The 24,724-nt window shown below is 35.2% G+C and overlaps 3 protein-coding genes across 3 annotated transcripts; 1 reads left to right on the top strand and 2 right to left on the bottom strand.

The window, feature by feature from the left end:
* Nucleotides 1–4,700: 4,700 nt before the first annotated feature.
* Nucleotides 4,701–6,643, bottom strand: LOC147280556 (L-ascorbate oxidase homolog). Its single transcript, XM_086247788.1, has 3 exons — nucleotides 6,393–6,643; nucleotides 5,125–6,240; nucleotides 4,701–5,001 (listed from the first exon to the last, which is right to left on the bottom strand). The coding sequence occupies exons 1-3, from the start codon at nucleotides 6,641–6,643 to the stop codon at nucleotides 4,701–4,703; spliced, it is 1,668 nt and encodes a 555-aa protein (XP_086103914.1).
* A 4,577-nt stretch (nucleotides 6,644–11,220) lies between these two features.
* On the bottom strand, nucleotides 11,221–13,165 carry LOC147280555 (L-ascorbate oxidase homolog). The gene is made up of 3 exons (XM_086247781.1): nucleotides 12,915–13,165; nucleotides 11,647–12,762; nucleotides 11,221–11,521 (listed from the first exon to the last, which is right to left on the bottom strand). Exons 1-3 carry the CDS (start codon nucleotides 13,163–13,165, stop codon nucleotides 11,221–11,223), a joined length of 1,668 nt encoding a protein of 555 aa, XP_086103907.1.
* Nucleotides 13,166–15,571: 2,406 nt separating this feature from the next.
* Nucleotides 15,572–24,599, top strand: LOC147280554 (TATA-binding protein-associated factor BTAF1-like). Its single transcript, XM_086249106.1, has 8 exons — nucleotides 15,572–15,757; nucleotides 16,078–16,214; nucleotides 16,426–16,520; nucleotides 18,387–18,601; nucleotides 18,728–18,782; nucleotides 19,615–19,696; nucleotides 23,939–24,258; nucleotides 24,567–24,599. The coding sequence occupies exons 2-8, from the start codon at nucleotides 16,166–16,168 to the stop codon at nucleotides 24,597–24,599; spliced, it is 849 nt and encodes a 282-aa protein (XP_086105232.1). The 5' UTR covers nucleotides 15,572–15,757; nucleotides 16,078–16,165.
* The last annotated feature ends 125 nt before the right edge of the window (nucleotides 24,600–24,724 follow it).

The following is a 24,724-nucleotide window of genomic DNA, read 5'->3' as shown; positions in this document are numbered from 1 at the left end:
AAACACTAATTGGAACCCTAATTGTTACCTTAATCCTAACCCTATTTGTAACCCTGTTTGAAACCCTAATCATAACCTTAATTTTAACACTAATCATAACCCTGATTGAAACCCTAATCATAACACTAATCATAACCCTGATTGAAACCCTAGGCGAAACCCTAATTGTAGCCCTGATAGAAACCCTAATCGATTTAAACCGTTATTCGCCACATGTCACACGTGCCAGTGGGCTTCAATGTGTCCAATCATGATTCGCTAAGTGTCACACGAGGCTCACAAATTTCATACAGTAGGGCCCAGGTCAGATTCATGCAAATGTTGGGTTAATCCAAATTTCATAGTATACGAATGACTGGTTCACTAAGTGTCCATGAATCAAAAGGACGAAAAAAGGACAAAGTTGTTTTTTAAATAAGAAAAGGGTTTACTATTGATGCACGCTGCTATTTATGCACTTATGCTCATGTTGGCTTTGTACTCTCTTTGCAAAAAATAAAGAACATGCCTTGCACCACTACTAATTGCATGGAGTCGATCATTAATTGGATAGAGGTTGCGAGATATATATATACACATATTTCAAACGACGATCACTTGAGACATAGTGTCCAAACGACGATCGTAATAAATAGCAGCCTGCATCAATAGAAAAAGAAAAGGGTTCACTATTGATGCACGCTGCTATTTATGCACTTATGCTCATGTTGGCTTTGTACTCTCTTTGCAAAAAATAAAGAACATGCCTTGCACCACTACTAATTGCATGGAGTCGATCATTAATTGGATAGAGGTTGCGAGATATATATATACACATATTTTAAACGACGATCACTTGAGACATAGTGTCCAAACGACGATTGTAATAAATAGCAGCCTGCATCAATAGAAAAAGAAGCAGGAGCACTAAAATAAAACACTTTTACAAGCTTCTTTCTGGGGACCTCAAGTGTTTGGTTATGATGAGTATGGACTTTTTAAAATAAGCAGCTTTCTTTTTTCATTTAAAAAGCAAAGCCTATGGTATATATGTATGTCAACTTTGGGAACATGGAAGATTTGTGTGTTTTTTTCTTATTTAAAAAACGACTTTGTCCTTTTTCTTCCTTTTGATTTATGGACACTTAGTAAACCAGTCATTCCTAAACTATGAAATTTGGATTAACCCAACATTTGCATGAATATGACTTGTGCCCTATTGTATGAAATTTGGAGTTCACTTGAAATCTCACCCAAAAACCCTTCAAATTTTTTTTCTATGAATAAACTGATGTACGAAAAGAAAATGACAACTTTCCGGCTGCTTTTACTATAGAAGGGGGCAAAAATATCAATTTGCCCTCATAAAATGGCACATGATGATGGATTTTAACAGCCCACTAGGCTACAAGTGACGGAAATTAATGACCAACTTGGGCCGAGAAATTGAATTCGTAGACCAATGAAAATTGATAAGTAGACCAAATTGAAAAAAAAAAAAAAAAAAAAGATAAATCGGTGGACGAATGATGCATTTTTCTCTATTTTTAATGCAAACAAACATATTCTCTCATATATAAAAACAAAAGAACTTGTATTTAAATATAAGGGAGTCCGTCCAAATCAATTGGACAAGATGCCACAAATCTTTAAGCAATTCAAAACGTACATAAATAACAGTGAATAAACAAGTAATTGGGAGAGTTTCAAGAAATATATGAAACTACAGTGAAACTAGGGAACTTTTTATAACCGAAACTTTTGTACAGCCTTCCTTATCTTCTTTATTTTTGTTGCCTCCTTTAGATTGGGGTGCTGAAGAGAATTCCCTCATATTTAACCTAGAACTAAGATTAAAAAAAAAAAAAAAACTCACCTACAACCTATCTTATTAAATGGTTTATTTTGTGGTCGTGCAATGGGCTCCTCCTTTTGAAAGAAATACATATCAGTTTGATTAATCTAAGTTTTAGCTGAAGTTTTTTATATAATTAAAACTTAATTAGGTTAGAGAAATATCAGTTAATCGAATGAGTGTTTGTTATTTATAAACTTAATTAGTTCATATAAGTTTAAGTATGCATAGTGATATTAAAGATCAGCTTACGTAAAATAAATTAATTAAAAAAGGCTAGGGACACAAACTATATGTTATTCCACTAATATAAATGTATAGAAAATTAGGATTAAATACCAAATATCAATAGTTTTTTAGTAAATCAGCAAGACACTAATTTTTTTTTGTTTAGGTACTAACCTAAAGTAAAACATTTTGGATTAGGTCACAAATCAGTTTGTTATACAGTTGTGACTGTCGAACAGTTACAGTTGTAATTGTCAAATAGTCACAGTTGTGACTATTTAAAATTTATAAAAAATCAAAATTTTTAAGGGTTTCATAATTTTGATTTAGGTTTGGGGGATGAAGTCCTATAACCCAAAAACTAAACATTAAAGTTTAAGCATTGCAAATATTGAAAAAACAACAAATCAATAAAAAAGTTATGATTGTTAGACAGTCAAAGTTCGATATAACCATGTTTTTTAAAGTTGGTACCTAAACTGAAACTTAGTACCTAAAGTGAAATGACATAAATGTTTTAGTAATTGAAATGAAAAAACATTATAATTTGGTACCTAAAGTCAATGGACCTATAAATGTATGTATAGGACCTATAAAAAATAAGATCCATTGATTTTAACTACTAAATTTCAATAACTTTTTAGTTTAAGTACCAAAATTAAATAGCATTTTAGATTAGGTACTAGCAAGGAATAAAATTTCGGGTTTCGAGAAAATTTCGAAGATTTTTAAATTTCGATAAAAATTAAACGGAAACGACGGAAATTGCTATCAAAATACTGAAATTTTGAATGAAACTTTACCATATGTTTATTTAACATATTATCTACAACATTGATAAAAAAATATTAAAGAAACCAAATTACATAGTAGGTTTCATGTGATATAAAATGAACATAATGCGTGCTGGAGGCAAATACTATTAAATAAAATTAGTATAATGAATAAATAAAATTAGTATATTTTTTATACTCTATAATCTATACACTAATTAAACTCTAATATATACTAAATCCTATATACTCTATATACCATAATCTCTTTATATTCTATAATCTATACACTAAACTCTATATACTCTATATTTTTTAGGATATATATATATATAATATAAGATATTAGGATTTAGGCCTTCAGAGTATTTTTTATTATTTTATATATATATAAATGTATTATGGTTAAAGTTTAAAAATAACTAAACGAAACCCCAAACTTTTTTTTTTCAATTGTCCAAAGACCCCTAACCCCAATAAACCATAAATTTTTTTTTCTTTTCTTTTTATTCTTCTCTTTTCTTTTCTTTCTTCTTTTTTCTTTTCTTTCCCTTTTCTTTTCTTCCCGTGGTTCTCTTCTTCTTCCCAATCTTTTCTCTCTCTCCCACTGTGTTGCATATAGGCTCAAAGCCACTGTGTCGCACGCTCCCAGCCATGATATATCATCTCTTTCATTTCTCTCTCCTTTTCTCCTGCGCCAATCTCTCTCTCCCTCCCCGATGGGCCCCATCTGATCTTCATCTTCTCCATCATTCTTCTCTCTTTTCTCTTCTCTCTCTTCTCTTCCTTCTCTCTCCTCCCTCCCAAATCACTCCGGTGGCCGGGTTTGTAGGAGAATTTAGAAGACAGATGGCTGGGTTCTTGAGCGGCTGGGTTTTTGAGCGAAATTTCGGCGAAATTTCACGAAATTCGATAATTTCGGCGAAATACTACCGAAAAATTGACGAATTAGTGTTAAAACTTTCATACCCTAAAAAAACACAATTTAACTCCTTGGGTACTAGTTGAAAAGTCAAACAAAATAATAAAGTATTAGAATTTACAAATATTACATTACATGCCACTATAATAAAATAATAAAAATAATATTACATCAAAAATATTACATTAATTTATACTATATTGTATTAAAAAAAATCAATATAGTCACAACTTAACTGTGATTGTCTTGGTAAATTGAAAGAAACAACTCACACCATTATACTATGTATTATTTTGACCTCTATTTATACTATATTAGTATATTGTAGTATAATTTCTCTAAAAAAAAATTCAATTAAATCACAACTTAACTGTAATTGTCTCAAAACTTAAATGTGACTGTCGTTCAGTCACAACTAAATTTGAAGTTATGAGTGTCGTACAGTCACAACTAAATGTGAAGTTCAGACTACATTAGCAAATTTTTAAGATAATATAAAAGCCTCAATGACAATTTTGTCAAAACCTTGTAAATTTTAATTAACACTCATCATATGTGGGCCAAAGAACAAAAATGTCAAATGGAAAAGGCTCAAATCAAAAGAGCCAAATATTTGTAACATAATCTAAAAAATTAATTTAAATTTAATATTTCAATTAAAATATTTTATGTTACTCATGCTATATCAAAAAATTATTGAAATTTGATATTTAATCGTAATTTTCTATAAAAAAAATTATATCAATATATATATATATATATATTTGAAGTGGGACGCTATCGAAATATATTAGAATTTAGATCATTTATTGCAGTTTGGAAATGGTTGATACATGCATCGATCATTACCAACAACTCCATTAATACTTGATGACCATCCCTTTTTGTAAAGCCATGTACTTAATTAATGACATGACACGTACGTAGATCATGATCAGTCGGTTTAAATGCTATATGGAGGGGGCAGAGGCAAATTCTTGACAATGCCACACAGAGGAGTGTTGTCCGGAAGATTGTACTCGTCCCTGAGGGAGCGTGCAGGAGAGAGAACGCTGATGTACAGTTGTTGTCCTAGGTACCGCCTCTCTGTATGCTCTGACCTCAAATTCCACATTCCAGAATTGTCGAATGTCAACATTATGGCAGCCCATGACTTGGGGAACACTTGGATTGTGTGCCTGCTCACAGCATCAAGAAGGTTGTAGTTCTTTCTCTTTTCTGGGGTCCACTTTCCAGGCTCGATGCTGTACATGTAGGTCAGTATTAATCAATTAATTTATACGTACTTAATTAAATATTATTAGAACATATTATCCAGACTAAATAAATAAAAAGTTATATATATATATATATAGTTATTTACTTACGCGACAGCAAAGAAAGAGTATCCATCCAAATGATATGTCTGAAGGCTATTCTGGTGGTTCTCAAAGATGATCTCCACAAAGTTACGGAAGGTTTGATTGACAACATTGGTTGCCAAGGTGATCTTTTCTTGATCAAGTGTAGGGTGGGGATCATCTTTGATGATGTCGTACTTAAAGACCTTGTCTGCAACTCCATAGTACTCAGCAAGCTTTAGTGGGGTTTCAGAGTCCACGTGGGAAACTCCATTTATGGCATAGCGAAGCTTGCCATCCACATTGCTGGCCGAGTTGACAAGCTTGATTGTGCGGGTGATGTTAATCTTACCATAGTGGTAGGAGCCTTGAGGGTTAGGCCTGGCAGCACTGGCAGTGAGGTTCCAGCGAAAGGAACGAAACTGGTTGAGAGACCAGGCCCATCCTACAGGTGCCTCAGGAATGTCGGGTGAAGCAGGGGTACCGTTAGCATTGGTGTAACGGATGATGCCTTTACCGGTGAGCACCGTCTTGGTGAATCGAGTGGAAGCCACCATGTAGTAGTCCTTGGGCTCTTTGTCAGCAGTGACAAGCACCGAAAAGCATTGTCCCACATGCACATCAAGGGATTCGTAGGTATTTTGGACGGTGTGGGAACCTTCCATCTCAACAAGCAACAAGGGGTGGCCTTGGATCCTAAAGTTAAGGGAATTCTTGAGGCCAACATTGCAGATCCTGTATTTGTAGGTTTTTCCAGGCTTCATGGTGAAGAGGGGCTCATCTTTGCCATCTCCCTTCGCTGATTTGCCGTTAATGAGGACACCGTCGGGCCTTGCCATGGAGCGACCGCTGTCCAACAATTTCTTAAGACTGTTGTGGCTTTTGGTGTACCAGTCACCGATCAAGACGGTGTAGTCATCCTCGGGATCAGCATAAGGAACGGGAATCAGAAGACGACTGTTCACGCGGAGGCCACCAAAACCACCGGCTGCCCTATGCATGCCAGTTGTGGGATAGTAAAAATAGCTCCCGATCTGGTCCTTCACTTGGAAGTGGTACGTGTAGTTCTGACCGGGGAGAATGGGGCACTGTGTTCCAAGTGTTCCATCTTGCCATGAATTCTTCCTTTGCTGGATACCGTTCCTGCATGCATGCATATATATGCGCGCAAGGCCGCAAATTAATTAATTGGTGTTTACATAATACGTAATTAATTATAAATTAATATTTAAGCACACGAACTTACACATCATATCTATATACATATATATATAGCAATATTATAATTTAATTACCATGTCAAAAGGAATGGCTCATCAAGGTTATTAAAGACATTGACAACGATGTTGTTGTTGGAGGTGGAGTTGATGTTGGGTCCCGGAAATTCGCCATTGATGAGAATAACTTGTTGAGGGACTCCCAGAGGAGAGAGGGTTCCGTAGGTGACATTCCATGTGAAGAAAAAGTAAGGGTCTTCCCCTTGAACTACCGAAATTGCCCCAACTGAGAGGCACACCAACAACGTAAGCATCACGGAGGAACCCATCTCCCTTATTCTTATATATTTTTCTTTCACCACTTTTCAACCCTTTCCTCACAGCAATAAATTATCTTTATTATTTTCCCTATATCATTAATTAATGGGTGAAGATACGAGGGTCTTCTTCTACCAATATGCCCATGGCTACCCCAATCCTTCCCTTTTATATACGTACACTACACTGTTTTGACAATTTCTTAACCATTCAAACTTTTCGAAAATGTCTCTACGTTCATTCTTCTCTCTTTTTGCCTTAAATTGCGCTCTTTCTCTCAATCTTTTTTTCTTCTCCTACATTTTCTCTCTTAAAAATGTTAATATACATTCGATCTCGTCTAACTAATTAATTCTCCTTCTAGATAACTTTTTCCATTTTTTGGACTTCAAATCCTCTGAACCTAGCTAAATCCCATGTTTCCGACCTCTATGTTCTTCAACTAATTTTTGAACACATGTCCCTACATTAACATAACTTAATTAATTAAACACCATCAGACTAATCAAAATGTCTTAATTGGATATGTACAAACCCCAATTTCCAAAAGTACTATAGATATTTTTTAAACTTTGATCGATCTAAAATATGCATAATGTTACATGTGACGTTAGTGCGTGGAACCAGGACTACATGTAGCTTCGTTCATGTCACTAACACTATGTGACGTTTGGTACGTTCACTATTTTTCTTATTGGATGTATCGATCTCATGTTTTTTTGTCTCTTTCCGAAGATAGTGAATGTTTAATAGGATCTTATGATATGATGTGTCTGCAGCTGAGGATTAGTCGAATTGATACTACACCATGGATTGTATTAATTGTAGTTGCATAAGCACATATTCAAATATGCATGTTCTTCTAACAAGATGCTATTTGTTTGCCAATTTTGCAAGTGTACGAAACGAACAAGTAATATAATGAAAAGTAGAGTATCGTTCCTATGAAGAATGTTTAATTTTATTAAGTGACAAGAGTGATTAACTCTAAACTTTATTTGAACAATCAAAAGTTGAGATGTGGATTAATTTTTCCTAAAGAAAATTAATCAAAACAAGACAATCAAATTTCGGTGACAAGATTCAAGAAAGCACTAGAGCATACAATTTCATCATAGCCAATTTCACTGAACTCCTTTAGCCTGTTAATCATAATTACTATTTATGTTGACAGTCGATTTTTCCTAATTTATTTGATACGTACTCTATCCTTGATTATACCAAAAGTATCCTTATTACTAACTCACTACATCCCTAGTAATGGAATTAAGATAACAAGAACCCTTTTAAGTTCTTTGGAAAACCTGCAAAACAACCACATATATAAGTAATGATGACAAACATTTATGTCTAATCATGCAACCTATGACCTCTATTACAAGAAGTACGTAAAACTCTAAATTGGATATCCCTATCATCAATTTAGCATCAAATCAATTAAATGCTGGCCTAACATTCAAAGCATTAAGCATAGTAATAGATACTCAACATGAAATAATAATTAAAATTAACAAAGTCTAAAACAATTGAGTATTCATGACACTACAGCAATTATAGCTTATAGCCACCTTGAATTGAAACTAGATTAAAGTTAATGATAAATGACATTTTTTGGAGTCACCAATTAATATTTTAGTTATTTTTAAAAATTTTAGTAGAATTAATAGTTGTTTTACGATCCACTAATTTGTATAATAATTAACTAATAAGTAGCTACACAAAAATAGTAACCAAACTGGAAAATTAGTGGGAGATTTATTCCTTTCCCACAATAATTCCAACTGAAAGAGGCAAATGTGGGATTCAAAAGTTGTCTTAATTATCATTTGCCACTTAAGGTTTAAACTAATTTTAGAATGGTGACACTGTCGTAGTTTATTGTCTGCAAACAATAGATATACTCACTGACACACTAAAATGTTCTCATTGCAGATTATGGGGAAGTGTGGAGCAGCACTGGAACACACTTGCGTGTGAAATGGGACTTAAAGGTATATGTGTTAATAAATAACTCATCCTTGGACCATTTGATATTTCCAAATGGTGGGGCCGCTTCAAAATTGTGAAGGAGTAGATGTCTGAACACCCTTTAGATCTCCCTTTTATCAGATCTCTTGATCTCTTGTTCTTGGTAAGGAAAAAGAGAGAGCTCTTGATCCTTTCATCCCATCTGCTTCAGATCTCTCTCTCCCTCTCTTGCTCTTTCTCCCCACATGCTTCCGATCTGTCTGTCTTTATTTTTTATTTTTTTGCTTCAGATCTCTTGATCTTTCTTGCACCACACCTGCTTCACATCTCTCTCTACACCATCCCAACACCAAATAAATCGGGAAAAATCTAAACAATAACAGGACCATATTAGAATCGATCGGCATCAGGTCTGTGTGTTCAACTATTTTTTTGTTTTTGTTTTTTCTATTTTCTCTATGATTTTAGGGGTCTTTATTTTGGGTTTTGATTTCTCATTTCTGGCATGGATATTTGATTTCTCATGTTTGTTGCCATCTGCTGAATTACTTTTTGAATTATATATTTTTGTTAAGATTTGGGTGCTTCATTTTTATTATGGACCATTGGACCAAGTATTTATTGGAATTTTTTTTCCAGAACACAGAAGAACCATCAACACCAATTAATGGTGAAGAACAATCACACTTCAATATCAGCAGCAACAGCCACAACCACTTTACACATACGTTCCTTTTTTTTTTTTTTTTCTTTTAAAGTTAGGGAATTTTTCGGATGACAAGAGAGATTAAAGCATTAAGATCTACAAATGTATATTCTTTCATTGTTTTCTTTTATATCATTATACACTGTATTTCAATTGATTTCAATGTATAAAGGGTTTATAATAATTAATTAATTATTTGCTTTGATTTTCAAATACTGATGTACTATCATAAAATTGTTAATACTATTATAATATCAGATTGCGCACAGACTATGATCACTAAAGTCCATGGAGGCATTCTTTTAATTCAAGTTGCTCTTCACGTACCAATACAGCAACTATCTGCAAAACAATGGTGAGCCTCTATTTTCCACTACCTGCAACATTGGTGGAGGGAGAAACTATCAGCAGTGTTGGACAGTTTTTGTCTCCAAACTCCACCATTCCAAAAATTTGGTTTGGGTAGCCACATTGCCACCCCTTTCTCTATAACCAACAGCCTAAAACTGACTGCAGGTAGCTATTGATCTTTAAACCAATCTTTAGTTGCTAATGCATCAATAGATAATATAAACCAATAGTGGATTTAAGAGGAAAATGGTGTAGTGTGACTAGGCTACATCGTAGCCCTAGCAAAAGGAAATTAGTTCATCACAACTTTAATAAAAACCACAATAAACAATGTCATATAATAAATTAACCAGGACAAACACCTGATCTTAATTCTCACTTAATTCACATGGACGCTAAATGCACATGGCAATCTCACTTAATTCTCTCCTCCCAAATCACCATTTTTTCAAAAAAACCGAATTACTTTACGATACCATCTATGTAAACTCCACTCGAATCACCACCACTGTAAAAAACCAAAAACCCATCTCCATCAAATATATGACCACCACGACCCACATCCAAGATTTCTCGTGGATTCATCTTCGCCGTGGGGTCCACTATCTGCTCAAGAACATCCTATAAAATAATTTCTTTTATTTTTTTAATTGTTCAATATTATATATTTTTAAATTATTTAAGTTTTTTAATATTTGAAAAATATCAGAGGAGAGTTTTCAATTTATTTATTTATCTATTTTTCATGTATTGGACATTTAGTGTCCTTGTAAGACAAAATAAGCAGGCCCGCTTTAGCTTTGTCATTGCAAATTTGCAACACTAGAAAAATTGACTTAATGGATAAATGCCATTGCAAGTTTGCAACATGGAGCGAAAGTTGTGTATGAAAGTAAAGAATTTTTAACTCATGTACGAAATTGAAAAAGCTACATAATTTGTGTTGTTAAAATGTAACTGAGCGCCAAAAAAAATGTAAATGATCCTAAAATTAGAGTAAAGTGTCTACAAACAAGTTTTGAGTGTCCAATATTTGGTTATCTCCTCCCAATTGACCTCTATGTACAGTAATTGTAAACCCGGACCAATGCGGACCCATGTGATGAGTGATAAATTAAAGCCCAACATAAAACCGAAATAACCTTAGAATTAATTAAAAAAAAAAAAGTAAGGTAAAAAAGAGCAAATTCATGAAAAATTATAGGGTATAACCAATCCAACGTGTAAGAGTATTATTAAACGATGTGTTTATATTAATAGGATATAGTAATAATAATGGTTATACATAATAATTTCTCCAAATTTACATATGCTCTCGTGTCCTTTCTTAGCCAACGGAGAAAAAAAAAATCATAGCGGTCGCCGTAAACGCCTAAACAGAGAGGTGAAGAAACGAAGGAACCGAGGAAGAAGGAAGGAGAGACTAAATTGCTTTATCATACACTTGTTCAGGTAATTCGTCCATTACCAATAACTCCATTAATACTTGATGATCATCCCTTTTTGTTAAGTCATGTACTTAATTAATGACATGACACGTACGTAGATCCATGATCAGTCGGTTTAAATGCTATATGGAGGGGGCAGAGGCAAATTCTTGACAATGCCACACAGAGGAGTGTTGTCCGGAAGATTGTACTCGTCCCTGAGGGAGCGTGCAGGAGAGAGAACGCTGATGTACAGTTGTTGTCCTAGGTACCGCCTCTCTGTATGCTCTGACCTCAAATTCCACATTCCAGAATTGTCGAATGTCAACATTATGGCAGCCCATGACTTGGGGAACACTTGGATTGTGTGCCTGCTCACAGCATCAAGAAGGTTGTAGTTCTTTCTCTTTTCTGGGGTCCACTTTCCAGGCTCGATGCTGTACATGTAGGCAAGTATTAATCACTTAATTTATACGTACTTAATTAAATATTAATAGAACATATTATCCAGACTAAATGAATAAAAAGTTATATATATATATATATATAGTTATTTACTTACGCGACAGCAAAGAAAGAGTATCCATCCAAATGATATGTCTGAAGGCTATTCTGGTGGTTCTCAAAGATGATCTCCACAAAGTTACGGAAGGTTTGATTGACAACATTGGTTGCCAAGGTGATCTTTTCTTGATCAAGTGTAGGGTGGGGATCATCTTTGATGATGTCGTACTTAAAGACCTTGTCTGCAACTCCATAGTACTCAGCAAGCTTTAGTGGGGTTTCAGAGTCCACGTGGGAAACTCCATTTATGGCATAGCGAAGCTTGCCATCCACATTGCTGGCCGAGTTGACAAGCTTGATTGTGCGGGTGATGTTAATCTTACCATAGTGGTAGGAGCCTTGAGGGTTAGGCCTGGCAGCACTGGCAGTGAGGTTCCAGCGAAAGGAACGAAACTGGTTGAGAGACCAGGCCCATCCTACAGGTGCCTCAGGAATGTCGGGTGAAGCAGGGGTACCGTTAGCATTGGTGTAACGGATGATGCCTTTACCGGTGAGCACCGTCTTGGTGAATCGAGTGGAAGCCACCATGTAGTAGTCCTTGGGCTCTTTGTCAGCAGTGACAAGCACCGAAAAGCATTGTCCCACATGCACATCAAGGGATTCGTAGGTATTTTGGACGGTGTGGGAACCTTCCATCTCAACAAGCAACAAGGGGTGGCCTTGGATCCTAAAGTTAAGGGAATTCTTGAGGCCAACATTGCAGATCCTGTATTTGTAGGTTTTTCCAGGCTTCATGGTGAAGAGGGGCTCATCTTTGCCATCTCCCTTCGCTGATTTGCCGTTAATGAGGACACCGTCGGGCCTTGCCATGGAGCGACCGCTGTCCAACAATTTCTTAAGACTGTTGTGGCTTTTGGTGTACCAGTCACCGATCAAGACGGTGTAGTCATCCTCGGGATCAGCATAAGGAACGGGAATCAGAAGACGACTGTTCACGCGGAGGCCACCAAAACCACCGGCTGCCCTATGCATGCCAGTTGTGGGATAGTAAAAATAGCTCCCGATCTGGTCCTTCACTTGGAAGTGGTACGTGTAGTTCTGACCGGGGAGAATGGGGCACTGTGTTCCAAGTGTTCCATCTTGCCATGAATTCTTCCTTTGCTGGATACCGTTCCTGCATGCATGCATATATATGCGCGCAAGGCCGCAAATTAATTAATTGGTGTTTACATAATACGTAATTAATTATAAATTAATATTTAAGCACACGAACTTACACATCATATCTATATACATATATATATAGCAATATTATAATTTAATTACCATGTCAAAAGGAATGGCTCATCAAGGTTATTAAAGACATTGACAACGATGTTGTTGTTGGAGGTGGAGTTGATGTTGGGTCCCGGAAATTCGCCATTGATGAGAATAACTTGTTGAGGGACTCCCAGAGGAGAGAGGGTTCCGTAGGTGACATTCCATGTGAAGAAAAAGTAAGGGTCTTCCCCTTGAACTACCGAAATTGCCCCAACTGAGAGGCACACCAACAACGTGAGCATCACGGAGGAACCCATCTCTCTTATTCTTATATATTTTTCTTTCACCACTTTTCAACCCTTTCCTCACAGCAATAAATTATCTTTATTATTTTCCCTATATCATTAATTAATGGGTGAAGATACGAGGGTCTTCTTCTACCAATATGCCCATGGCTACCCCAATCCTTCCCTTTTATACGTACAATACATTGTTTTGACAATTTCTTAACCATTCAAATTTTCCGAAAATGCCTCTACGTTCATCCTTCTCTCTTTTCCCTTAAATTGCGCTCTTTCTCTCAATCTTTTTTTCTTCTCCTACATTTTCTCTCCTAAAAATGTTAATACACATTCGATCTCGTCTAACTAATTAGTTCTCCTTCTAGATAACTTTTTCCATTTTTTGGACTTCAAATCCTCTAACCCTAGCTAAATCCCATGTTTCCGACCTCTATGTTCTTCATCAAATTTTTGAACACATGTCCCTACATTAACATAACTTAATTAAACACCATCAGACTAATCAAAATGTCTTAATTGGATATGTACAAACCCTAATTTCCAAAAGTACTATAGATATTTTTTAAACTTTGATTGATCTAAAATATGCATAATGTTACATGTGACGTTAGTGCGTGGAACCAGGATTACATGTAGCTTCGTTCTTGTCACTAACACTATGTGACATAGGGTTCACTATTTTTCTTATTGGGTGTATCGATCTCATGTTTTTTGGTCTCTTGCCGAAAATAGTGAATGTTTAATAGGATCTTATGATGTGTCTGCAGCTGAGAATCCGAATTGATACTATACCATGCATGGATTGTATTAATTGTAGTTGCATAAGCACATATTCAAATATGTTCTTCTAACAAGATGTTATTTGTTTGCCAATTTTGCAAGTGTACGAAATGAACAAGTAATATAATGATAAGTAGAGTATCGTTCCCATGAAGAATGTTTAATTTTATTAAGTGACGAAAGTGATTAACTCTAAACTTTATTTGAACAATCAAAAGTTGAGATGTTGATTAATTTTTCCTAAAGAAAATTAATCAAAACAAGACAATCAAATTTCGGTGACAAGATTCAAGAAAGCACTAGAGCATACACTTTCTTCATAGCCAATTTTACTCAACTCCTTTAGCATGTTAATCCTAATTACTATTTATGTTGACAGTCGATTTTTCCTAATTTATTTGATACTCTATCCCTGATTATACCAAAAGTATCCTTATTACTAACTCACTACATCCCTAGTAATGGAATTAAGATAACAAGAACCCTTTAAGTTCTTTGGAAAACCTGCAAAACAACCACATATATTAGTCATGATGACAAACATTTATGTCTAATCATGCAACCTATGACCTCTATTACAAGAAGTACGTAAAACTCTAAATTGGATATCCCTATCATCAATTTAGCATCAAATCAATTAAATGCTGGCCTAACATTCAAAGCATTAAGCATAGTAATAGATACTCAACATGAAATAATGATTAAAATTAGTAAAGTCTAAAACAATTGAGTATTCATGACTAGGCTACATCGTAGCCCTAGCAAAAAGAAATTAGTTCATCACAACTTTAATAAAAACCACAATAAACAATGTCATAGAATAAATTAACCAGGACAAACACCTGATTTTTATTCTCACTTAATTCACATGGACGCTAAATGCACATGGCAATCTCACTTAATTCTCTCCTCCCAAATCACTATTTTTTCAAAAAAACCGAATTACTTTACGATACCATCTATGTAAACTCCACTCGGATCACCACCACTATAAAAAACCAAACCCATCTCCATCAAATACATGACCACCACGACCCACATCCAAGATTGCCCGTGGATTCAACTTCGCCGTGGGGTCCACTATCTGCTCAAGAACATCCTATAAAATAATTTCTTTTATTTTTTTAATCGTTCAATATTATATATGTTTAAATTATTTAAAATTTTTAATATTTGAAAAATATCAGAGGAGAGTTTTCAATTTATTTATTTATCTATTTTTCATGTATTGGACATTTAGTGTGCTTGTAAGACAAAATAAGCAGGCCCGCTTTAGCTTTGTCATTGCAAATTTGCAACACTGGAAAAATTGACTTAATGGATAAATGCCATTGCAACATGGAGCGAAAGTTGTGTATGAGAGTAAATAATTTTAACTCATGAACGAAATTGAAAAAGCTACATAATTTGTGTAGTTAAAATGTAACTGAGCCTAAAATTAGAGTAAAGTGTCTTCTGAAAAAAAAAAAAAAAAGAAGAGTAAAGTGTCTACATACAAGTTCTGAGTGTCCAATATTTGGTTATCTCCTCCCATTGGACCTCTATGTACAGTAATTGTATACCCGACCAATGCCGACCCCAGGTGATGAGTGATAAATTAAAGCCCAACACAAAACCGAAATAACCTTAGAATTGAAAAAAAAAAAAAAAGTAAGGTAGACGAGCAAATTCACAGGTGCTCTCGTGTCCTTTCTTAGCCAACGGAGAGAAAAAAAAAAAAAAATCATAGCAGTCGCCGTAAACGCCTAAACAGGGAGGTGAAGAAACGAAGGAACCGAGGAAGAAGGAAGGAGAGACACTACGTTGCTTTATCTTACACTTGTTCAGGTAATTCGTCTTGCTTGTGCCTTCTCTCTCTTCTCGGCCAATTACTCGCTCGATCTAACGCTTTGGCACTAGCCCTCTTGCTTTGCTTAATTTTTCAATTTTATCTGAAATCTTTCGATTTTGTGCCAATTTTTGGCGAAGATATTTGACTACTTCGGTGTCTGGACTGAAACACGGTCGTCTAGAACGAAAATTCTATGTAGAAACCCTATAATTCTAGTTTTTCATTTCTCTTTCATCTACGTCTCGTACATTATCTGAAGGGGCACGAAATTGTATGTCTGATGACTTATTCTATGTTATGGTTTCATTGAACGCAGCGCTTAAAATGAAGACCTGATGAGTGTTACTACTTATACTAGTACTTAGAGTATTGGTGCCGCGAAAATAGAGGTGGGATGATCTATTATGGCTCAGCAATCCTCTCGTCTCCACCGCCTCCTCACTCTGTTGGACAGTATCCTTCAACCTTCTTTTATTTATTTATTTGTCTATTTCTGCGTCTATTAGATTATTTTTGAATGCATCTAGTTTATTTACCAGTTGCATTATTGTACCTTTGTTTTTTTTTCTTTTTTCTTCTTCTCTCGTTTCTGCCTATATCTCTCTTGTCACAATCTGTCCAATGATTGTTTGAACTAGATTTTTCTTTAAGCCAATCCTAATAGCTGGTTCGACCCAAGCAACGAGATTTACAGCTGCTCGGCAGATAGGGGATATTGCCAAATCGCATCCTCAGGACTTGACCTCTCTGTTAAAAAAAGTATGTATTGTTGATTTCCACAATTGTTTTCTTGCAGTCACATTATGCTTATTGTCAAGCACTATTATCCTGCATTTCTGTTGCCTTGAAATGAAATTGATGTGCTGGCATAGTTTGTTGCTTTCAAATCTATGTCTATATGTAAACAAACTTGTTCTGTATTTTTTGTTTTTTGAGAGCAAGGTAGAGCTTCGCTCCTGTTTTTATGAAAGCTAGGCAGAAAATATATGGTTTGAAGATGTTAATGAAAATTGAGAAGATCCAAAAAGTCCAAGAAAGAATTACTGTAAATGCTGCTAAGAGCTAAAATTTACTCATATAAAATTCTAAGAAAAATATTTTTAAGCCTTTTTTGTGGAATTTCAAATACCTGGAATTGTCCATTTGTTTCTTTTACACAATTTTTTTTGTTCTTATGATGATCACATTTGCCCTTCCAGCAAACCAGCTAATCAACAACTTTTTTGGGCATGACAGACTAAATACCAAATAGATGAAATTTTTAGGGTTTTTTAATGTCTGATTGAAAATATTTATTTTTCTAATGGTCAAGCCTACTGATTACAATGGGAAATCGTTTGACTAACAATGCCTGATTGGAAGTGCTTAGGTTTCTCCGTGTCTCCCCAAATCCTAATATCTTCGATGAATAATTTAAAAATTTCCAATTTCCTTGGTCATATGCCTTGTCAAATCCAGTTTAACATTTTCTTTCCTTTTAATAAGAAACCCAATTTACCAAGTAAACTTGGAATATGAGAGTGAAGCGTAAACAGACTTACCAATTAAACCAGTATCGTAGGTTTTTGTGATTGATTCTTTCTGGTTTAGGCTGTTTAATTGTAAATTGTGAGTGTACTGTTTGGAAGTTTCAGTGGGTTTATTTGTGCCCTCTGTAGACTGCTGGTTAACCATGGTTGTAATGTTGTTTTTCTTATATTATTAATGAAGTCACCTTGTTTCTTATAAAAAAAGTATTGTCACTCTCCCACAAAAGCATTCACATCAAATTCCCTGAAAATTTGCAAGGCATCTCCTTTAATCTCTTCCCAACAATGTAAGAAAGAAGCCATTTCATATCATCATGTTCTAGAGTGAAAAGTAATGACCAGCTCTAGGCCCTTTACTGTACTGTTTCATTTAGAAGTCTGAACAAATGGGTGAACTACATAAATTGTATTTTCCATGAACGATTATCTCCTTTGTTCTTTCTATTTTGTTTTTTTTTTTAAATATAAATACTCTGGCATTAGAACTATGATTTGTTTGTTGTACTAGTTACCTGTGATTTATAGTCTTGTATGAATATTTGAGCATGTTATCTATGCGCTGTTGCCTTTTGTTTCTTAAATAGAACATAGTAGAGTTTTTATGTAAAAAGGAAGTAGATTGACATTGTATTCTAGGTCTTTTTGTTAATCTGTTGTAGTGGACTTTTTATCCACAGATTGTACTGGTTGAAATTTGGTTTCTCTTAAAAAAAAATAAAAAATGAAAATAGCTATTGGCTGATGCCTGAAGCCAGCTATTTTTCTAATTTTTCAAGACTTAGCTGGTTGAAACCAAATGCCTGCAGGAAAATATTGTCAAGGGAAATCATTTTCCAACCGAATGCTTGTTTTAAGTTATTCTCATAATTTATAGTAGCTAAACTATTAGAAAAAGTAATTTTTAACGATCCAAGGCAAGTAGTGACCGGTCATGATCTGATTCCTAATGTATGCAAAAGAATTGACGTAATTTGATGTCAGTTTTTGTTGTAAGCTTAGATCTATGTTTCTTAACTATTCCCTTTTGGACTTGTTATTTATTTATTTTTTTTGGTGTGGAAAAATGTGTCTTTAACTATACTTCCTTGGGAGATAGGTTTCCCAATATCTTCGTAGCAAAAACTGGGATACAAGGGTTGCTGCTGCTTATGCGATTGGGGCTATCGCTGAGAATGTTAAGCATGCCTCTTTGATTGAACTTTTTACTTGCATTAAATCGAAGATGTCTGATGCTGGGATATCTGATGCTGTTGAAGATATGGTTACTTTTCCTATTTTTGATTCTAACATTTCAGGCACGTCATTTAGGAGGTGCGTATTATATATCTGCTTTTACTTTTCTTATTGGAGGTGGCTCTTGATTTATGCTTGTGAATGCATGAGTCTTCTTGGAGGCATCATTGTTTGTCTAATTTTATACTTTCTCAACTACAACAGCTTTGATCTTAACAAGGTTTTGGAGTTTGGTGCTCTGTTGGCATCTGGGGGACAGGTAATGCAATGTCTATTTTATTTTTGTCTCTATAATTGCAACTTACATGAAAAATGTGAATTTGGAATAGGGAAATTGCTTCTTGAAGTCGTCAATATCGTGGGGAATGTCTTAAAAATATTTGTTGATATGAAAGATTGGGCAAAATCAAACCAGCCTAGAAAATTGACTTTGTGTACTATCTATTTATGTATTTGTGCAGGATTAATTTTAAAGATAATATTATGAAACTCTTAATAAGGTAGTAGTTTTTAAGATATAGATGTGACTAGAATATTGCAAAACAAAGAAAGAGAAGAGACTAATTTGGAGTTTAATGAGAGGTAATGCTCTCCATTTTTTACATTCATTTACTTTTTTGCAATAGTTATTCATATTTAAATTTATACAAGGAATTTAGTTGTTTTTTCTTTGTTAATTTATAGGTCTATCACTTCATTAAATGATAAAGATAAGTGGTCTGACCACTTAATCAAGTGATACTAAAAGGGGAGAACATTCTAATAGTTGTAGATTCCATCACTTTCCTTATTTTTAATTTTGTTTACAAAAAATAAAAAATGTCGTGGGTCCCACCTTTTTAAATGGTAGATGTTAACTGTCAAAATTATGCAGTTATAGCTATAGCTTGAAGAGGCCTTTGAACTATGTTTCTTTGATTCCCCCCCACCCCCCAAAAAAAAAGAAAAAAGAAAAAGAAAAAGAAAGAATCCTTTGAACTATGTTTCTTTGTGCCAAACGATTGCCCAATTTGGTTAGTTGATTCTGAAGCACAATTAATTATGCTTGTTTACATCCAATTTAGACATTCTCATTTAATTTTTGGATTCAGGAGTATGATGTCACAAATGACAATGTGAAGAACCCAAGGGAGAGATTGGCTCGACAAAAACAAACACTTCGACGTCGTTTAGGTTAGTAATCTTTTGCTTTTATACTTTTAGTATATTCGGGCCAAAAGAAAAAGAAAAATGGCTTCCCCTTTTGGTTGGTATTATTTTAGCTTGTGCCATAATTGGAGGCACTCTAAGCGTACATGCAACATGTGGTTGTTGGAGGGAGGGTAATGGTTACGTCTGATAATCTATTGACGCTAATAATATGATTGGTTGTGTGGGCCATTGTATTCAACAGGGATCGGATGTGAAAAAAGATCTTGATATTATCCACCTGAGAAATCTATACTTCCATAGCCTTTAAATTTCCAATAGAGAGAATAATTTTAATTATCGATTGATTAGACACACTTATCTGAATTTCACATCTGATGTTTTGTCTTCCTAATGCAAATTGCGGTATAAATTTTTTTTTTTTCTTTTTTGACAAGAAACAATAATTTTATTAATTAGGAAAATTATAGAGGTGGGATGAACAAGATGTCCATCAAAACCAATTTAATTCCCACTCTAGTTGCCTAGATTTGGGATCGGTGGTCAAGGAGGTTGACCTCCGATTGGCAGTCTACTTTGATGACGTAAGGTCGGTAGGGGTCAGCCGAGTATCCTGCAAGATAGACAAGAAAAGGGTCAGAGGGATAGGTACCGGTGTGATACTGGCCTATGGTCCTCCGACGCCCAAGTCAATGGGTAGACAAAGGGGATGACATAGTAATGGCAGTAGGTGAGGGTAATAAATGTGTCTAACCTTATCTCCATAAAGATGGGTCTATTTATAGTTTTCATAGATGAGGGTAGGTTGGTGATGGGACTTGTGTTCCAATCCTTTCCTGCCATGTGGAGGTTTGACCTGACCCGGGGGCATGGATCGCCCATGCACCCTAGGAGGGTGCCACGTGGCAAGAGAGATGAGCTGGCCGGTCTGTCATGTATTTGTGTGACTCGGGTTGTCAGGGGGTCAGCAGTCCTGGGTCTGCTCTTTGGTGTTCTGCTCGGAGGAAGCGTATGTATCAACACCCACATACACAAATTACAATAAAATAAAAGCCAGCCCTGAATCATGGTCATCGCCTGAAACGTAGCTATCGGTCAAGGCTCCAACTGTTGAGTGTCAACTAAGGTTGGCAATTCTCACTCAATCGGGAAAAGTGGTGGTGATAGGATGAGTATGATATGGGAATAAAAATGGAGGTGATAAAGCACATCGCTGGCACCCGGGAACCATCAGCATCGGACTGAGAAATCTCCCCTAATCAAGAAAAGTAACACTAAAAGGAATACCTCAAAAATGTGTAGACAAAGTTGCCAACGAGAAGCTAAATATTTGATTCTATCCAAAGTAACTCCGCATCTCCTCCTCATTGCCTTCAAAGAACCTCTTATTCCTTCCAAACAGCCCATATGAGAGCCAAGACCGCACACATCCAAAGAGCAGCTGGCTTGTTGTTATTCCCCATAATATAATAAATTTTTTTCCTTTCATTTGGTGGACTGCTAGTTCACTTCATTTTGTTTTTCTCCATTTGTTTTAGTATACTTTGTTGTGTTTGGCTCGTTGAAGTCCTAGTTGGTTTTAGGATTCCTAATCAGTTTAGGAAACTAGAGAAAAGTGTGTACAAGTATTTCCTAGTAGCTTTAGGAAATAGTTCTCTTTAATATTCCTAGTTGATTTAAGGTTAGATTTAGGAAAGAAAGTTCCTTTCCCTATTCTAGAAGGTTTAGGCTATCCTAATAAGTTAAGGAATGTAATCAGCAGCTTATATATATAAATAGGCTTGCTGGAATTTCTTTTAAGAACATAAGAGATAGAAACAAAAAGGGCCAAGAGTGATAGAGAGAAAAGGGAAGCTCGGGTTTTGGGGATTAGTTAGGGTTTTCAATAGGTTCTTGTAATCTCTTTCTAATCTTCATAGTGCAGCTGTGATTCTCTAAAGATCACACGGGGACGTAGGCAAAGTTAGCCGAACCTCGATAACAAATCTTGTGTGTGTTTTACAGTCTTTGTTTTCTCTTATTATTTGCATATCATCTAAGTATAAGTCCATCAATAATCAAGATCAAAGCACTTAGGGACATAATAAACGACATACTTTAATTTCCTTTAAAAAGTTAATCTCTTATTTTCAATAGGAAACATAAACTTTCATCAAGTAAATACCCTAAAAGCTAATTTCTAATTTCCTTCATATCACCCCTAAGTATTTAGGTTTGCCCTTGGGGGTAATTCGAAGGCAATTAGGGTTTAGGGATCCAGTGGCGGAAAAGCTGGAGAGGAATTTAGGAGGTTGGAAGAAAGTATTTTTTGTCAAAAAGGGGTCCTTTGACATAATCCATTTGGTTTTAAGTAGCTTAACCGTATACTATTCGTCACTTTTAATGGCTAATAGGATAGAGAGGTTGATGAGAAACTTCTGGAGGGAAGGGGTTGTGGAGGGGAAGAAGGATCATTTGTTTAGATGGGAAATTGTGGCTTAAGTGAAGGACAAAGGTGGCTTTGGGGTGGGGAATTTGGTTAAGAAAAATGAGGCTTTGCTCAGAAAGTGGTTATGGAGGTTTCCATTATAGAGGGATTCCCTTTGGTATGCTGTCATTAAGAGTAAATACAGGATGCATGAAAATGTTTGGGATTCTAACATTGTGATCGATGTCCATGGAAAGGATATTTCTCAAGGCCTTCATTTTCTTCTTTTTGTTGGTTGGGTTGGAGAATGGGGAAAAGGTGAGGTTTAGGGAAGAGTGTTGGGTTGGGGAAACTGCTGTTTGTACTCTGTTTCCTCTTCTCTACAGGTGGTCTCAATTCCACAATTTTCTAAATGCTAGAATGTGTGTAAATTCTTCATCTATTTTGTTGAGATTGGATATTGGGTTCCGAAGAAATCTAAATGATCGAGAAGGTTGGGAGTTAATTTCTCTACTGTCTTGTCTTCAAACTGACATGTTGGTATTCTAAGGGGGATAAGAGAGCTTGGAGGTTGGAGTCTTCTGGGGTATTCTCATGCAAATCCTTCTTAAGGATGTTAATGGACAATTCTTCTGTTACTCCTTTTACCCCTCTCATGTAATCTGGAAAACTAAGGTACTACCTAAGGTACAGGTGCTAGCTTGGATAATTGCTCATCGGGAGGTTGAATACTTGTGCTATGGTTCAATGAAGATGACCTATATATCTCCTCATTGGTGTGCTATGTGCTATATATCTCTGCTTATTCATTGTCAAGTTGACTTGTCTTTATTTTATTTTTTATTTTTTTTATTAGAAACAAACTTTCATTAAAGGAAAAAAAGAACAATACAACCTATATTGCAGTGAACAAGACGTCCACTAATCTACACCTTCCAAGATAAAAAACTCTTGAAAGATAAAACCCCAGTGAAACAAAAGTTATGAGAAAGTCTCCCTAATACACAACAGCCCTCCAATTGGACAAGATTACAGAAAACGAAAAATCCCTAAAAATTGGGGTAACTGAGTGGTGGCAGCTATTTAGGGAAGCTGAATTGAGTTGGGTAATCCCAGCTTCTTGTGCTGATGTCTGAAAGGTTCCAGTTTATTATAAAGAAGAAGAGGAGTATGGTGATTTGGTTTGGTTTTTATCGAACTGACCGATTGACTCTTTTTTGGTTTTGGTAAGCTATTTTCACAATTCGAAGATTGAAAGCCCGGAACCAAAAAAAGTTGGTTTGGTTTTGGTAAATACTAAAAAAACCGAAATTTACGATTGCCAAATATTTATTACCAAAAGAAACCGAATCGATTATTACTGAAATATTTACTGACTTATTAGTAGTACTTGCATATATATATATTTTTATATTTAAACATACACATGTATATTTACTAAAATTATATGCATACAATACTATTATTAAGTATTAATATATACACTCAAATACATATATATGTATTATGTATTAGTAAAACAGTGGTCTAATGTTGTCTTACATTTTCTAGCACCCCTACTCAAATACACATATATTTATTAATATATACACTCTACGGAACAATTTGCAATAACAGAACAGAACAATCTGCAATTTTTCTAATTACACTCTCCTACAATAAATATATACAGAACAGAACAGAACAGAACAATGTGAGACAAGATAACTATAATCCATGCAGTACTGTACCAAGGATGGTAAGAGTTTAATGGAAAAGCAAATTATATAGTTAGTGTGTGATTTGATTATTAATTGTGGTGTCCTGACTTGCACTTCAATCTCCAGGTTCTTATAGAAACTTCACTGTTTATTATACAGGTTTGGACATATGTGAGCAGTTCATGGATGTGAATGACATGATAAAAGATGAAGACCTTATTTTGCACAACTCGCATGGGAATGGGATTAATCCTAGAGTTTATACATCCAATAATATTCAGCAGTTAGTTGCAAATATGGTTCCTAGTGTCTTATCGAAAAGGCCGAGTCCAAGGGAATTAAATCTTCTAAAACGAAAAGCAAAAATCAATTCGAAAGACCAACCAAAGGGGTGGTCTGAGGATGGGGATATGGAGGTGACATGTGCTCAAAATATAACACCAAAGGGCTCATGTCCTGACTCGTTTGCTTCTAATAAGGTATTTGACTGTCAATTTATCAATGTTTTTGGTGTTAGCCAATTTAAATGATGTTTTCTACATTCATATGCTGTTTCACATGGAGGCTTCTCACTTGATGTTGATGAAATGGTATGACGCATTTGATCTATCTTTGTTATTGAATATTGTTCTATTACGTTTTATTTATTGTAGGAGAGTGTGATTAGAATATGTTCCGTAGAGGAATTTCCTAAGTGTAGGGCAACTAAGGGACAATCGGTTTTTGTTGGGTCAATGTTGCATGCTATTTTGTTTCCTTTTTTACATATTTATATTTTTGGACACAGGCTAATTCGACTAGCTGGAATCAACTACCTTAACACTATGGTTGAAAGGATAGTAGGAAAGGTTCTTGTTTGGTAGAGAGGAAATTGAAGTGGAAAGGTGAAGGGATCACCTGGGTGAACTATTTTTAGTTCTTCTGACTTGGCCAGGTTGAAGGAAG

The sequence above is a fragment of the Dryas octopetala genome, chromosome 6, assembly GCF_963921425.1.
Source record: "Dryas octopetala chromosome 6, drDryOcto1.1, whole genome shotgun sequence".
In the NCBI taxonomy this organism is placed as follows: Eukaryota; Viridiplantae; Streptophyta; class Magnoliopsida; order Rosales; family Rosaceae; genus Dryas; species Dryas octopetala.
Note: the sequence above shows the minus strand (reverse complement) of the source record. Positions and strands in the feature narration are given on the sequence as shown.